General features: G+C 34.1%; 1 protein-coding gene across 1 annotated transcript in view; it reads left to right on the forward strand.

Moving 5' to 3' along the window:
• The window catches only part of LOC150095508 (cytochrome P450 3A8-like), a 58,023-nt gene that overhangs the window by 5,252 nt on the left and 38,046 nt on the right, over window positions 1–14,725 (forward strand). Inside the window, exons 2-3 of the mRNA XM_090410514.1 lie at window positions 8,342–8,438; window positions 12,515–12,567. Of these exons, the coding sequence (XP_090266640.1) occupies window positions 8,342–8,438; window positions 12,515–12,567 (150 nt within the window). The remainder of the gene's footprint in view (window positions 1–8,341; window positions 8,439–12,514; window positions 12,568–14,725) is intronic.

Genomic DNA, 14,725 nt, shown 5'->3' on the forward strand with positions numbered 1-14,725 from the left:
AGCGGGAGGGCTTACAAATTTTTCAGCGGCCTCTAGTTTTTATATTATGAATTTAATATTTATAAATAAGTATTTTATTTTGCAACTATTATTATTATTATTACGGGCAACTCCAAGGAGTCCTTAGACTGATCGAGAGAGGCCCTAAACAACTACTCAACATCCACACAGTAAACTCATTGACAGTCATGGCATCTGCAACAGACTCTGGCAACTTATTTCACTCGTTCAGCACTCTTCAAGTAAAAAAAAAAACATAGTTCTAACACCCTTGCTAACCACACTCTCTTGGACTAGCGCCATTCAGTTTCCATGGATGGCCCCTAGTCCTCCCAACTATAACTATGCTGTTTTTTTTTATTGTTCTCTGTGAGGAGTAAGGCTTTTCTACGTGCGCCCCCCCCCCGATAGAGAGTGAGGCTCCCAGCTTGTGCATCATGCTCCCCTGAATATATGTATGTGCGTATATATATATGTGTATATATATATATATATGTGTGTGTATGTGTGTGTGTGTGTGTGTGTGTGTGTGTGTGTGTGTGTGTGTGTGTGTGTGTGTGTATAACGATCTTCTATATATATATATATATATATATATAGAACGATGATAAATATTAAACTCCGTAGATACGGAGAAAATATATGAGGGATATTCTGCACAGACTGATTCAGAATTTATGCTAATTATGAGCATTTCCAATTAACCCCCCTGTCTCTCTCCCAAGAATTATAAAGATCTAATCTAATTTTCTACTGAAAGTTTTCACTAGACAGTATTCAATATCTATATTTTAATTTTAACGTTTATTGAAATAAGAATACCAAAATATTGTTGTATTTGGTGAATTCCGTCGTATTTCTTGTGTGTGTGTGTGTGTGTGTGTGTGTGTGTGTGTGTGTGTGTGTGTGTGTGTGTGTGTGTGTGTGTGTGTGTGTGTGTGTGTGTGTGTGTGTGTGTGTGTGTGGACATTATTCCCAGTTAATAAAATAAAATATATAATAATAAACAAATTCAGTAGTGGAGTATCAGTTTGTGACAATGTTACTGCGACTGGAAATAAATTTTTATATTTTCATCATCACAAACACTAGACAATAATCTTCTCTTCCGAGGAAATACTTTGGTCTCCGAAATACTAGACAATAATGTTCTCAGCTAGAGGTAAAGGATAAAAGTTTAGATTACTCCGAATGCCATTGAGAAAGAATGGTTGTATTCCTTCAGAAGTCGCACTAAACAGCCTCAAGCAGTTTTGAATTAATTCATCTATATTGATTGTAGATGCAATTTCATGCTCTATAGATATTATTCTTAGACCAGTGAGTCGATCCTGAGCCATCGTAGAGGGAGTGTAAGTTTTTTTAAGTTTTTAATTTTGAGAGACTCGGAGGAAATATTGCGAAATAATGTAGGATCATCAGCGATCAGCAGGACGGCTTGACTTATTTATTTATTTTTTTTTGGTTTTTTAATTAGTAATCAAGGTTTTACCAATTTTTTCGAAGGTTGTAATTTTCCCCCGAAATATGTAGCAAAATCTGACTCCCCGAAGTTCGCTCTTCTAAGTTCACCTAATGGTAAAACCGGACCTTTGCATAAGAATCCAGCTTTTCTCTTTTTTGTGTGTGTGTGGGGGGGGGGGGGAGGACCCACCTATCAATCTGCTGATGTTAAAAAAAAAAATTATTTTCAGTACCGTTCATAACACAGTTGTTACGAAAAGCACTTAGGTTAGGGAGCATACTCATGCATTTTATTGTACTAAAAGTACATAGCTATTTCAAAAATTGCCACCGATCTAAACTAGCTGAAATATCTTTTTTGAATATGCGGTCATTTCTTGTTTGTACTGATATGTCAGATAATAATAATGATAAAAAGATGTGGTACTTTCATTGAGTGGAGATTTCAGAATGAAGTAATTCATAATGAACTTTCTTTGTGTGATTTTAGAAAAGTGCACATCATTATTTTCTGGCTATTACTGTCAACTGAACATCGGAAATAATAGAAATGACTAACTATAGTGGATTTGTAATGGTTTTGACCTCCTGACTTAGAAGAGTGAACTTGTGTTACTTTGGATTTCCTCAATTAGGAAATTCAAGCTAATATTTTGGTGATTTCCAAATAGATGTATGCTTACAGCTTCAGATATACTGCTGCTGTTTGAGAACAACTCTTTTCATATATTTAGTAACTCTTTCCGCTTTTATGAACAAGATATGTTAAATTGCATTACGTTCCAAAATCAAGGATAATTTAAAAATATCGCAAAATTATGTTCATTGCTTTTCAAATGAACACGCAGTTGAAAAACGAAACCAACTGCTATTTATTGCGGAGTGTGTTCATTTCTATAATAATAATGAAATTCTCGGTTCTTTGTCAAGTAAATTTTCGTTAGTGGAAGCAACATAAATAAATATATATAGGAGGAAATTATCTGAAATCGTATCCTGTACAGAACGGATTTTGAGTACCATTTAATCTTTTAAGTATTCCCCCGCCCCCTCTTCCACGACCGATTATAGTAACTAACTTAGTCTCCTAATTTCCCATTTCATTCTTTTCATACAAAAGCTTTCTATCCAGTTCGATTAGAATCGACAATACGGAAGTGGCGATGCAACTCAGGTAAGAAGTAATGACAACAATTCGGAAATCTTGAGTAACAATTTACTTGGTATTGTACATCTAAAATGACTGGCTTCTGTTTCTTTAGAATACGCCATCTAGTCTAAGTTTTCAGCTGCAGAAAGTTTCAGGTAGTTGAAGGAAAGTTCGGAATATAGTGATAGCAAAAATAATACCATTAAAAATAACAACCAAATTGCCATGTTATTACTGTCTTGGTCTTATTGTGTAGGAGTAGTCCTCTCGGGATCATGCAGTAGTTCCTGTTCTGTGCATTGCAGCAGTTGAGACACAGATGACTGATTATTTTCGCATTCTTTTACAGGATTCGTGTGTTGTGGGCATGCCAGCCTGAAATGAAAACTCCCCCACTACTCCAAATAATGGTACAGCTGATAATGGCTTATATACAATTAATCTACGAGATGCTTAATTAATAGTTAAAGTTGCATTTGAAATTGTGAATTCGTTCTCCAAAGACATATAGCAGCGAAGACAGTTTCACAGAGTACACTACCATGCCGCGTGTGCTCGGTCGCATATGCACGCAAGCGACCGATCGTAACCAGAGGCACTTAGGGAGACCACGCCGCTATGCTAGTCTCCGACGGAGAGAGAGATATACGAGCGTCACCGTGACGTCTATCAGATGCAACTTTCGCTTCATCCCCTTCCGCGAAGTCACTTGCGGTAGCGAACGAAGACGAGGTGCCCGCTCACGCATTAATGCGTCCGCTGCGGTCTCCCATAGGCTACCATGTTAAAGAATCAGCGGTTTGAAGGGAAAGAGTCCGATTTTCGAAATGGATTAATTACCAAACCAGAAGCGAGGCCTAATTGTAATAAGTTGCGCTATTCTCACTGAAAGGTAACAAATTGCAGGGCATGCTAATATCGGAATTTAGCTTCGAGACAATCTCTCTCACGCTTTGTCAATTTATTTCTGTTATTATTGTAAAATATTTGGTAGTCAAAATTCTCAACTTACTAATGAATACGGTTGTAACGATTGACAACATTTGAGTCATAGATTAAAAATACACGAGACAAGTTCCTCGCACATTAAAAACTTAGAATGTAGTTGATTAAGAAATGCACTATTGATTGCACACAACAAAGATTATACGAAACTGAGAAAAAATATTGGCAATCTGTTATAGAACGGTTAATCTACATAATACAATATTTATCAAGACAGTGCATAGCTTTTAGAGGTTCTTCACAAAAACTTTTTGAAAATGATAACGGCAATTTTTTATAGTTTAGAAACTGTCGCTAAATTTGATTCGATAATGGCAGAACACTTGCAGCGCATCCAAGCATCACAAAAAAAGGAACATTGCTCATTATTTAGGTGATAAAATACAAACTGAAATCATCCGTATAATTTCTGAAGCTATAAAACAAAAAATTTTAGAAATGGTTAAAGAAGCGAAATATTATTCATTAATTCTTGACATTACTCCGGATATAAGCTATCTAATGTTATTAGATTTGTTAATCAAAATAAAGATACAAATATTGCAGAAATTCAGGAACATTTTTTGGGTTTTCAATCTGTAGAAGATACCACTTGGCAAGGACTATTTCAATTTATAAAAAAATTATTTAAAATGATTGAATATTAACATTTCGGATTTACGCGACCAAGCTTATGATAACGGTTCAAATATGCGAGGCAAACATAATGAACTGCAGAAAAAAATCCTTGGAATTTTTTCTGCAGTCCAATTTTTTCAGCACACAGAATAAAAAAAAAATATATTCCGTGTGCTGCTCATTTATTAAATTTGGTAGTTAATGATGCAGCTAAGATATCTTTGGGATAATACAGGAATTATGTAATTATATTTCAATATCTGTGAAACGTTGGGCTATATTAAAAAAACATATTCGCGCTTTAAATTTGAAGCCACTTTCTGCTACTAGGTGGGAAAGTCGAGTAGAAGCAATAAAACCACTTAAAAATAATATCAAGGAAATTTACCAGGCTCTTTTTGATATTACAGAAGATGAAACTAAAGATATTGATTCTAGAGTTCAGGCAGACAACTTAATTTCAAAGATTTATTCGTTTAAATTTATTTGCTCTGTTCATGTTTGGTACGAAATCTTAAGTCTCGTAAATGTTGCAAGCAAAATAATGCAGAATCCGACATTTGATATAGGAAAAATTACAGAAAATCTTGATTATGTTATACAAGAATTAAATACTCGCCGAACAGACCAATATTTTGAAAATATTATTAGAACTGCAAAAGAAGTAGCAAGCGATCTTAATATTGATCCTATTTTTCCAGACATTTGCAAAAGAACAAAAACAAAAATGATTGGTTACAAAGTCAGATGAGACAATGCATGATCCTAAACAAAATTTTAAAATAATTTTTTTCTTCGCGATTTTAGACACGACAATAATTTCAGTCACGGAAAGATTCATACCCTTAAAACAACATAGCGTAGACTTTAAAAGTTATAACAGACATTAGCTAATTAAAAGATTGGAGCGATGAATATTTAATGAAACATTGTAAAGATTTGCGCTTAAAACTGAGCGACAATCAGGATTCCCACAATCGCGATATTGATGGTATGACTTTATTTGAGGAATTAAAAACTTTGCAATGTTTTATTAAAAAAAGAGTCGGCTTCTCAGGATATTTTAAATAATATATACGAAAATAAATTAACCGACACATTTCCGAATACTGCGATTGTGATGCGTATTTATTTAACATTAGCAATATCCGTAGCATCAGGGGAAAGAAGTTTTTCAAAACTGAAACTAATAAAATATTATTTGCGGTCAACAATGTCCGGAGAGCGTCTAACGGATTTATCAATTATATCAATTGAAAATAATATTATGAATTCATTAGACATTAAAGATATTATTAAAAATTTTGTGGCGGCTAAAGCAAGACGGATAAATATGTAAAATAAATCTACATTTATACTAATTATATAGTTAAAAGCATATCTCCAAATTATCTTTGTTATGTAATATTTCTTTTTATATTAAAATAAAAGTAATTTTTGTTTATATATATATATATATATATATATATTCTGTTGCATTTATATATTAAGGAATAAACATTTTTGAAAATGTTTATTGTTAAAAATTCCCTATTACTGAATTTCAGTGATTACAATGTTCTACTACTGTTAAATAAAATTTATTTTTATATATGCATATAAACTGTTTTGTACTTTTAAGAAAATAAAATTTTTCATGTAAACTTATTTTGTGGGGGCGCTGAAAAACGATTTGCACAAGGGCACCTCATACCCACGGCGCAGCACTACGGCTTAACTTGCCTTTTTTTCATTAGAAGTATTGATAACGAATATAATATTACTGAAGAATTGGCTTCTTTGGTACCATTAAAAGACACACGAAATCTCTTGATTTGTATTAAGCAGTAAAAATTATATTGAAGCGATTTTCATTAACCTTACATATCTCGTATAGCTATTGATGGCGCTCCGGCGATTGTTTGTAAAAAAACCTGGACTTATAAAGTTAATAGAAGATAATGAAATTGCTGCCGGTTACTCACATTTGATTAAATATCACTGCATCGTACATCAAGAAAATGTGAATATGTTCGCTTAATGCGCCAAAGCCTTAAAAATGATTAATGTCATAATGAAAGATTCCTAGAACAGTTCCTTAAGAGTAAGGAACCTGATCATGAGGACATCATTTATTTTTCTGAAGTAAGGTGGCAAAGTCAGGGTAAAATACTGAAGAGATTTTATGATTTGAGAAATGAAATCAAATCATTTATGGAATCGGAAGAAAAATATGTACCAGAACTTGAAGATAAAGAATTACTCAAACCATTAACAGAGTTTGAAATGAAACTTAAATTATAACAAGCTCAAGTTATGGCAAATAATTTTATACATTTTGATACGTTGGCTAAACACGATGCAGTGAACAGCCAAAAATATACTTCTTTCTTTCTTTCCGTTCTCATACAGGAATTTGAGAATAGATTTCAATATTTCAGAAAAATATTAATTTTTTGTAAATTTGCGACTCCATTTTCAGTAGACATGATACATTACTTTCGAATTTTCAAATGGAATGTAAGAGTTGCAATCATATATTAAACTCAAAGAAAAATTTTATCATGTCCCTTTGCTAGATTTTTATAAGAGATATCTTCCTAGAGAAAAATCCTTCGCTTGACAATCACGCATTATTCATCTCATTTCTTATATACATTAACTATTTTATTCATTTTATGTGCAGCCCAAGACAATTCCTCTTCGCTCAATGTGGTCCAGACAAGCCCGAAGGTTGGACACTCATGATCTACGGCTTTCTGATTTCTATACAGAAAACTATAATTAGTTGTGTAAATGCTATACATATTAATAAAAACCATGATATCATTACGAAGAAATCAATATTTCACATCTTTCTTGGTTTTACTTCAGTCAGTAATTCAGACGTTTTAACGTGTTCGCTTAATGTCGTAATGTCAGTCTATGATGGCGGGAAAAATAATATTGAATTTATTTCTATTGCAAATTCAGCACTATACAAATCAAAAATTTACATTGAAATCTAAGAAAACATGTTGTTTGCGTTTTTTTTCTTCCCATTTGAAAAATTTTAATGAGAATATTATGCAGAACAAATTATGTCTTCAATACATAGAATAAACACCTCTGTTTCAGCGGAGTGTGATAATGAAGTATTAAGAACGAAACTAATTTCATCTTTTTATGATTGCCTGTAATCGGTGCCTCCCTTCTTCTTCTCCTCCTCCTCTTCTTCGTGCTCCTTGACATACGCGCGGTGCATATCATTCAACTGAATTTCTACCAACATTTTATATCAATTTGTCTTTATGCTGCGGTGATCCCAACTCAAAGAAAGCACCTCTAAATTTCATTGTATATTTCAGTGGAATAAAATGAAGAAGGGAAGTTTCATGTTCTTTTCCTCTGCCGTTGGGAACCACCGTAAGCACAGTTAGTCTAAAAGACATTTTGGTTCTAAACGCGGGATTCAAAATCAGGTTTTGAAACCCGACTAGGACGAAAACATTTCATGAAGGTGTCGTCATCTGAAAGTAAACTAGTCTCATCTGGAGCCGACAGTGTTTTCTTTCGGAAACTATTTCTTTTTCTTTTTTTCTTTATTGTGCAAAACAGCAAAATTGCTAGAAAAACTGACTTTCCAGAAATTTACAAAAAATAAGACACTGCTCATAACTGCTTCGACCGTAATCCAAAAACATCCAGCAACCGCTGCGGCTGTTACACCTGTATAATTCATATCATATAACCGATGTCTACATTTTAATCTTCTATGATTTTACGTACGTCGTCTCTAAAAATAATGGACATCTCACAAAAACAAAATCTAATATACAAAAGAGTAAGCCAAGTACTGAGATAGCAGGAAACCTACAATTTACAAACAGTTACGTGGTTGATGTTAACCTTTTATTTGCTCAGAGTGGAAAATTCAGAATAAAATTCGAACAGTATCATATAGAAACATCATACCTCTAGATAAAAATAACATAAGTAAATTTAAAATGTTCCTTCTTCCGCATAAAATTTGAAAAAATTTTCAAATTTTTTCAAATTTGAAAATTTTGAAAATGGTCAAATGCTGTATAATGTGAATGAAATTTGATTTATCTACTAATATCGCAATTTTCACTTTCATTTCAGTTATCTCACCAAGAACCATAACTTCTGGCAGTCAAGAGGTATTCCATGTTTGAAACCTTATCCACTGGTTGGATCATTTCTTGAAATATTTGGAAAGGTAAAATGCTTGAAGTTTTCACAAAACGTCCTCACGGTTTAAGATTAAAATTGATCTTTATATTGATTAAAAATAAAAATAATTAAGTTGGTAACTGATAAATATTTTGATTGCAAGTATCGTTTGATTTAATCTTGATAAGGCAGCCAAGCGCTGAAAACAAATATGATAATAGCGATATTCATGCGAAAAAACAATAAATGAATGAGATACGAGATTTTCGGTTGAAATTATGAAGACCCCAGAGATATTCACGTGCTGTTTATTCCTCCCATTATAAGAATCTGTATGAGTTTTACGGGAGGGTGGACGGCAGTGACACGTTAGTGAGAGATGACTTGATTCTAAACTTTAAAAATATTGTTTCTGCTAGATTAATAAATTCAATTAACATTAATTCCTAGAGAATATTAAGTGAGACATTAGGAATTAATGTGATCTCACCGCATGTTCAAAATAGATATCTCAGGTGAATCACGTGCTGAATAACTTTCAGTATTCAGACTTCGAAATAAAGTGACTAGTAATTAAGCGGGAAAAAGTCGGCGATAATTTTTTGCATTGATTGAACAGTTTATCCGTTTTGAATGAGGAAATGAATAGCTATTAATATAGCAATGGAGAGGTAAGTCGAATTCCGTAACTTAAATATTTGAGGCGACAGGTTGAAATCCAAACAACATTACAATTTTCAAGGTTAAAGGCAGAGCTAATTGGACAATTACAATTAGACGTTGAGTTTGAAGTATTTTAAAAATATAAGAGGGTGGTCTAAAACTTTTTCGGATTAACAATGAAAAAACGAACTTATAATTTCAAAATGATTTTTAGTTTTCAACATAATCTCCCTTAAGACTAATACATTTATTCCAGAGATGCTCCGGTGCCATTATCCCCTTCCTGTAGTGGTTCTCGCTAAGATCTACAAAATACCCCTCTACAGCTGCAATCACCTCTTGATTCGAAGAAAAACGCTGACCAGCGAGGAAGATTTTTAGTTTTGGGAAGAGATGGAAGTCAGACAGAACCAAATCTGGGGAATAGGATGGATGTTCCATCAATTCATAGTACAGATCCCTTAATTTTCCCATTTCAAAAACACCTTTGTGGGCAGGTGAGTTGTCCTGCTGAAAGATGATTTTTTTCTTCTCAAACAGGGTCTTTCCTCAAGAATTGTTTCATCTAGTATGGTTAAAAGATCGGAAAAATATTCCACAGTTATTGTTTTATTATTTTACCCTTTTCAAGGTAATTAATAAACAAAATGCCTTTAGCATCCCAAATCATAGATGCCAGGACTTTTTCTTCTTTGGCGCTGAAAAACCTACTTCTGTCCATTGTACTGTTTTGACTGCTGTTTGCATTCTCGTGTGTAATGGTGAATCCAAGGTCTCATCCATAGTAATAAATTGAAGCAAAAATCAATTTTTTTCTTGTTAAAACGCTACAAGCACTGTTCAGAGGTTTTCATGCGAGTTCGTTTTTGATCTACTGTGAGCAAGCGAGGCACCCATATTGCCAAAGCTTTTTGATTTGCAATTTTTCATGCAAAATATATCCTACACGTTATTTTGAAATGCCTGTAGTCAGAAATTTCACGCACTTTGATTTCCTGGTCATCTAATACCATATTGCACCTGATCATTTCAATGATTTCTTGTGTAGTAACATTTTTTGAACTTCCTTCATGTGGATTATATTCATGGCTGGTACGGCCATGTTTGAACTCGCAGCCCATTTCTTAATTGGCGAAAACGAAGGAGAGAAGCGCCGATAAACTTTTATGGACTTCGAATGAATTTCTTTCGGAGTTAAACCTTCTTTTACAAAGAATTTTATAACCGAACGATACTCAATTTTATCCATTTCAAGAGATACAGACAACACTTTGGCTTCCGACAGCTGTATAAAAAACTTCGCGATCTCATGATTTGCAATTTCTCATGGCTGCTTATGACAGATGTACGAACTTAGAAAAAACAATTTGCCGATAGTGTTGCCATTTATGGTTGAGGCTGAGAAATTTTCAGACCACCCACGTAGAAGATATTGACTTCTTGGCGTGAGAGACTAATATAAATATTATTTAAGTCAACATGAATAAAATCTCGTAATGTCTTCATTAATATTATTAGTGAAGTGAATTGATATTATATTTGATATTATGCTATCAAGTAGTTATCATGATATCGTATAGTTTTGATGTCATATAATCTCTGTAGACAGCAATGAAATTATATGATATCAAACTATACGATATCGTGATAACTACTTGATAGCAAAATTAATATCAATTCACTTCACTGATTAATGAAGATATTACGAGATTTTATTCATGTTGATTAGGGATACACGACAACTGATTGATCTCTTATTCCACTTTCAAGCATTAAATAGCATTAATTTTGAAAGATAAATAATCGGTAACAAAGACCTGCTAGGCCTTCGCATCAAAAGCTCCATCTGATATTGGTGAACATAAATAATAAATGTGCGTCTTCTATAAAGTAGATCTTTTAGCCATATTTAATTCAGTGAAGACTACGATATCAACTTGTGTGCTGTCAATCCTATCGTATTTCACACAGAAACACCGCACGGCACCTGCCCTTTCATAATCTTTCATAATCTAATATCCTATCTCTGCTCACAGTTCGACTATCTTCTTGGACTGACTTACACTTCCAATATTTGATGCAGGAATACATCAAATTCACAGCCTCCTCGGCCTCCGAAAAACTAACAACCCCTTTCTTCTCCAGATATTACTTCTCATCAGTACCACTTCTAATACTATGTAAATCCAAATCCATACTGATTTGAATATTTCTAATGACATTTCTGGTGGAAGTATTCCTTCAATCCTTCAAAATTCTTGATGCCATCCAAAGAAAGAAATCCGTCTCTCTCTCTTTCTCTCTCTCTCTCTCTCTCTCTCTCTCTGTTTGTCTGTCTGTCTGTTTAAGAACCCACTTCAGATACTATTCAACAGTCGTCTATAGCTGTTGTATACTTCTTCGCTTTCATTTCAGCCTGTAACAACAAGAAAAACATTTCATGCTCTTTCATGCCTTCTAACTCTGCCTTCTGGAACATCTTTCCCACAGAGTTTATCCAACAAATTTCATTTGTTCTAAAATCTCTTCTTTCGCCTCACGCCTCCCCCGTTCCATGACTCTGTTCTTCTAAATCTTTCGCACCCTCCTGTGTGTGTGTGTGTGTGTGTGTGTGTGTGTGTGTGTGTGTGTGTGTGTGTGTGTGTGTGTGTGTGTGTGTGTGTGTGTGTGTGTGTGTGTGTGTGTGTGTGTGTGTGTGTGTGTGTGTTGGGTGGGGGGGGATCGATGACGTTCTGTGAGTATGACGCCTACCCAAAGAAGATTGTTTTGATATCATATTGTCATTGTAATGATAATTACAATGATAGCATATTGATATCATTGTAAACCTAGAATGCATTCGTATTGGAATAGGATAAGATTTAGGTAAAGCGGAATTCCTATCCTAATGACCAAACATGGAACTTTCGAGCCACCTCATACCTCCCTATGAAGGTTATCTCACACGTGAGATCATTTACCATCTGGTTCACAGTAGAATCGATGTCTTATAGGTTCTATGCATTTGATGAACACAACACAACTAAAAAATGTTTCCTTGTTTTCCTCTCTTCGGTTATTTGTTTTTTACCTTAAGATCTCGTTTTGTTGTAACTTTATATTCTTCTTTGAAAATTGAAAATCTTTTGCTGAATCACAAATCGTCAGTGTTGCGAGGATGTCAGCAGTATCTCTCATTCTTAAGGACCTATACGGTTGTTGTTTAAATTTATTAATTACGTTTGAAAATTCTAAACTTTTTTCCTGCCTATACGAGAATTACTAGACTGATGACAATAACACTTGATTCTATCTAATTTAATTGTAATTCTAACTATAACGAAATGGTTTCATATTTTATTTATTATTATCAGTATAATCAAAACCATTGTTCATTAAATGTTCTATTATTTTAATAATCTCGATGCACTAATTATAATATGAGATATTTTTCCTTATTTTAATGTATTATTTTTGTAGGAATTTCATACTAAACAACTGGAATTGTATCGGAAACACGGAAAGATGTTTGGGTAAGCATATAATGTGGTTATTTTATTCTTCTTTCAGGCTCCCCCACTGTCAGCAATTGTCTGTACCCAAATTCCACTCCGCACGATTCCTCCAATTATCATCCCGGAAGCCACTCTTGTAAATCGCTTTGTCAATGATCCTTTTCCACGTTGCTCTTAGTTTTCTTCTTTTCCTCCTTCGAAGGGGGTGACCAGATCATAGTTTTCAATGACAATCGTTTTTCTCTCATTCTCTGTACGTGTCCATGTGTTTCAATCCACCGTACGGGTGGCGCTCATTCTTTGTCTGAAGTAATCCATTTCCACACATTCTGCTGGTCTCATAACTAAATGCAAAACAGTATATAAGATCAATAACCATGCAAATCATTGTCTTTAATTAATAGCCGAGTTTTTGAGAAAGAAAATATGCAAAACATATTTAAATATTATCCGAGAATGTCTTGGGCAATCGTCGAATTAATATGCTACATATAACCCCTACCTGAACTTGGGAAAACAGCCATCTATAAATTAAAATGTCGAAGTTTATAATTCACATTACCGCTTAGCTTCATCACTGGAGGGTTTTATACCTCCTATTCAAAGATAGTTCTGCAATACAGAAAAAAAGTCATCTTTTGAGGAGGATTCATGAGTAAAGGTTACCCCCGGGAGTTTTAAGTCTAGATTACAACCAATTGAGAGTTGAGTGGCAAAGTCATAGGTTTTGGATTTCAGCAAAAGTAGTCAAGAATTCTCTCTCTCTCTCTCTGCTTTAAGGATTCTTGAGATATGCTCAAATCTAATCAAGAACTCTTCCCCTCTTTCAAGTCATTTGCGTTGTTTGAAATCAAGTTCAATAAAGATTCGCCTAAAAATGTAAAAATTTAGACTGCTTGCATTGTAAACATAAAAACAAAAATAATGCCACCAGTCCTTCATCATTAACTTGAATCTCCTGGAAGCTCGGTTTTTTATCACTTCGAACAGACAAGTCGACTCCTGAAGACTCATCTACAAAAATAATACCAACTCTTTGAGGTATGCAACAGCGGCCAGCGGCCTGCATTACATTGTGTTAACCCCCTAATTGCGGGAAAATATATATACATTACAAAACTTGATCCGCCAAGATGTACTGTACTTCAGGATTTTTAGCACAACCACAACACAGAAAGTCCACTGTTGAAGTATCACTATATCTGAACAAGAGCAATTTTACACTTGACGTTAGATATATTTATTCATTCGTTTATTATGTTTCCTTGTAGTCTGGAATTTCTCGCACCACTAATGATTCCGTTATTATTATTATTATTAGTAGTAGTAGTAGTAGTATTGACGTATGGTACACCGCTGTAATATCCACACAGGCATTCGGCATTGTGTTGGCTGAAACTAATATGTTACTATTGGTTGTAATATATTTTTTATGTTACGCGCTGAGTTCTGCTGTCCTGTATACTTGGTCGCGGTACGGAAAACCAATTTTCAGAGGGGACAATCTCAGTCATCCGCTTAGATCTGTTAAATCGCATTTAGACGAAATGCCATATTAAAAGTACTTTAATATGGCCCCATCCTCAGTCGTATCGAACTCAGGTCATTTCAACCAAAAGTCTTCCTCTACAGCGACTATGCTTTCAGTTCATGAAGTGATGAGGGCTCATATATAAGTAATTTATTCCCTTTTGAAGTCTCATTTCTTGTGAAAGTATTCAATAGGACATTTTTATGAATTACTGAAACGGAACAAATCACTTGCTGAAAATTGTCGTTGCAATTTTTCTAAGATGCTCTCTTAATATGTGACTGCTGTGTTGGGCTTAAGTAGAATGAAAAACAAAATAGTTAGGTATGCTTATTTTTCTGAATAAGAATTAGTAAATGTGATGCTTTTTCTGCAGTGTTTCATCCTAACTGTGCCTCTCAAGACAAATTTTGTGGAGTGGTTATAGGGCAAGACATTTCATGATATGTCATGAGAAAATAAAGGCAAAAGAGTGTTATGATTACTTCCAAAATATCCAACGTATCCTAGCGTCCTTTTTTATTAACGTAGAAGACAAGAGACCTCGATACCTGCAACACGACAAAGATGTGTGTGTGTGTGTGTGCGAGAGATCAAAAATAAAAAAATAATAAATAAATAAACAAATCTGTTGGTGTGTTTCTT

The sequence above is a fragment of the Typopeltis vanoorti genome, chromosome 20, assembly GCF_054136105.1.
Source record: "Typopeltis vanoorti isolate ZY-2024b chromosome 20, IOZ_Tvanoo_1.0, whole genome shotgun sequence".
NCBI lineage: Eukaryota > Metazoa > Arthropoda > Arachnida > Uropygi > Thelyphonidae > Typopeltis > Typopeltis vanoorti.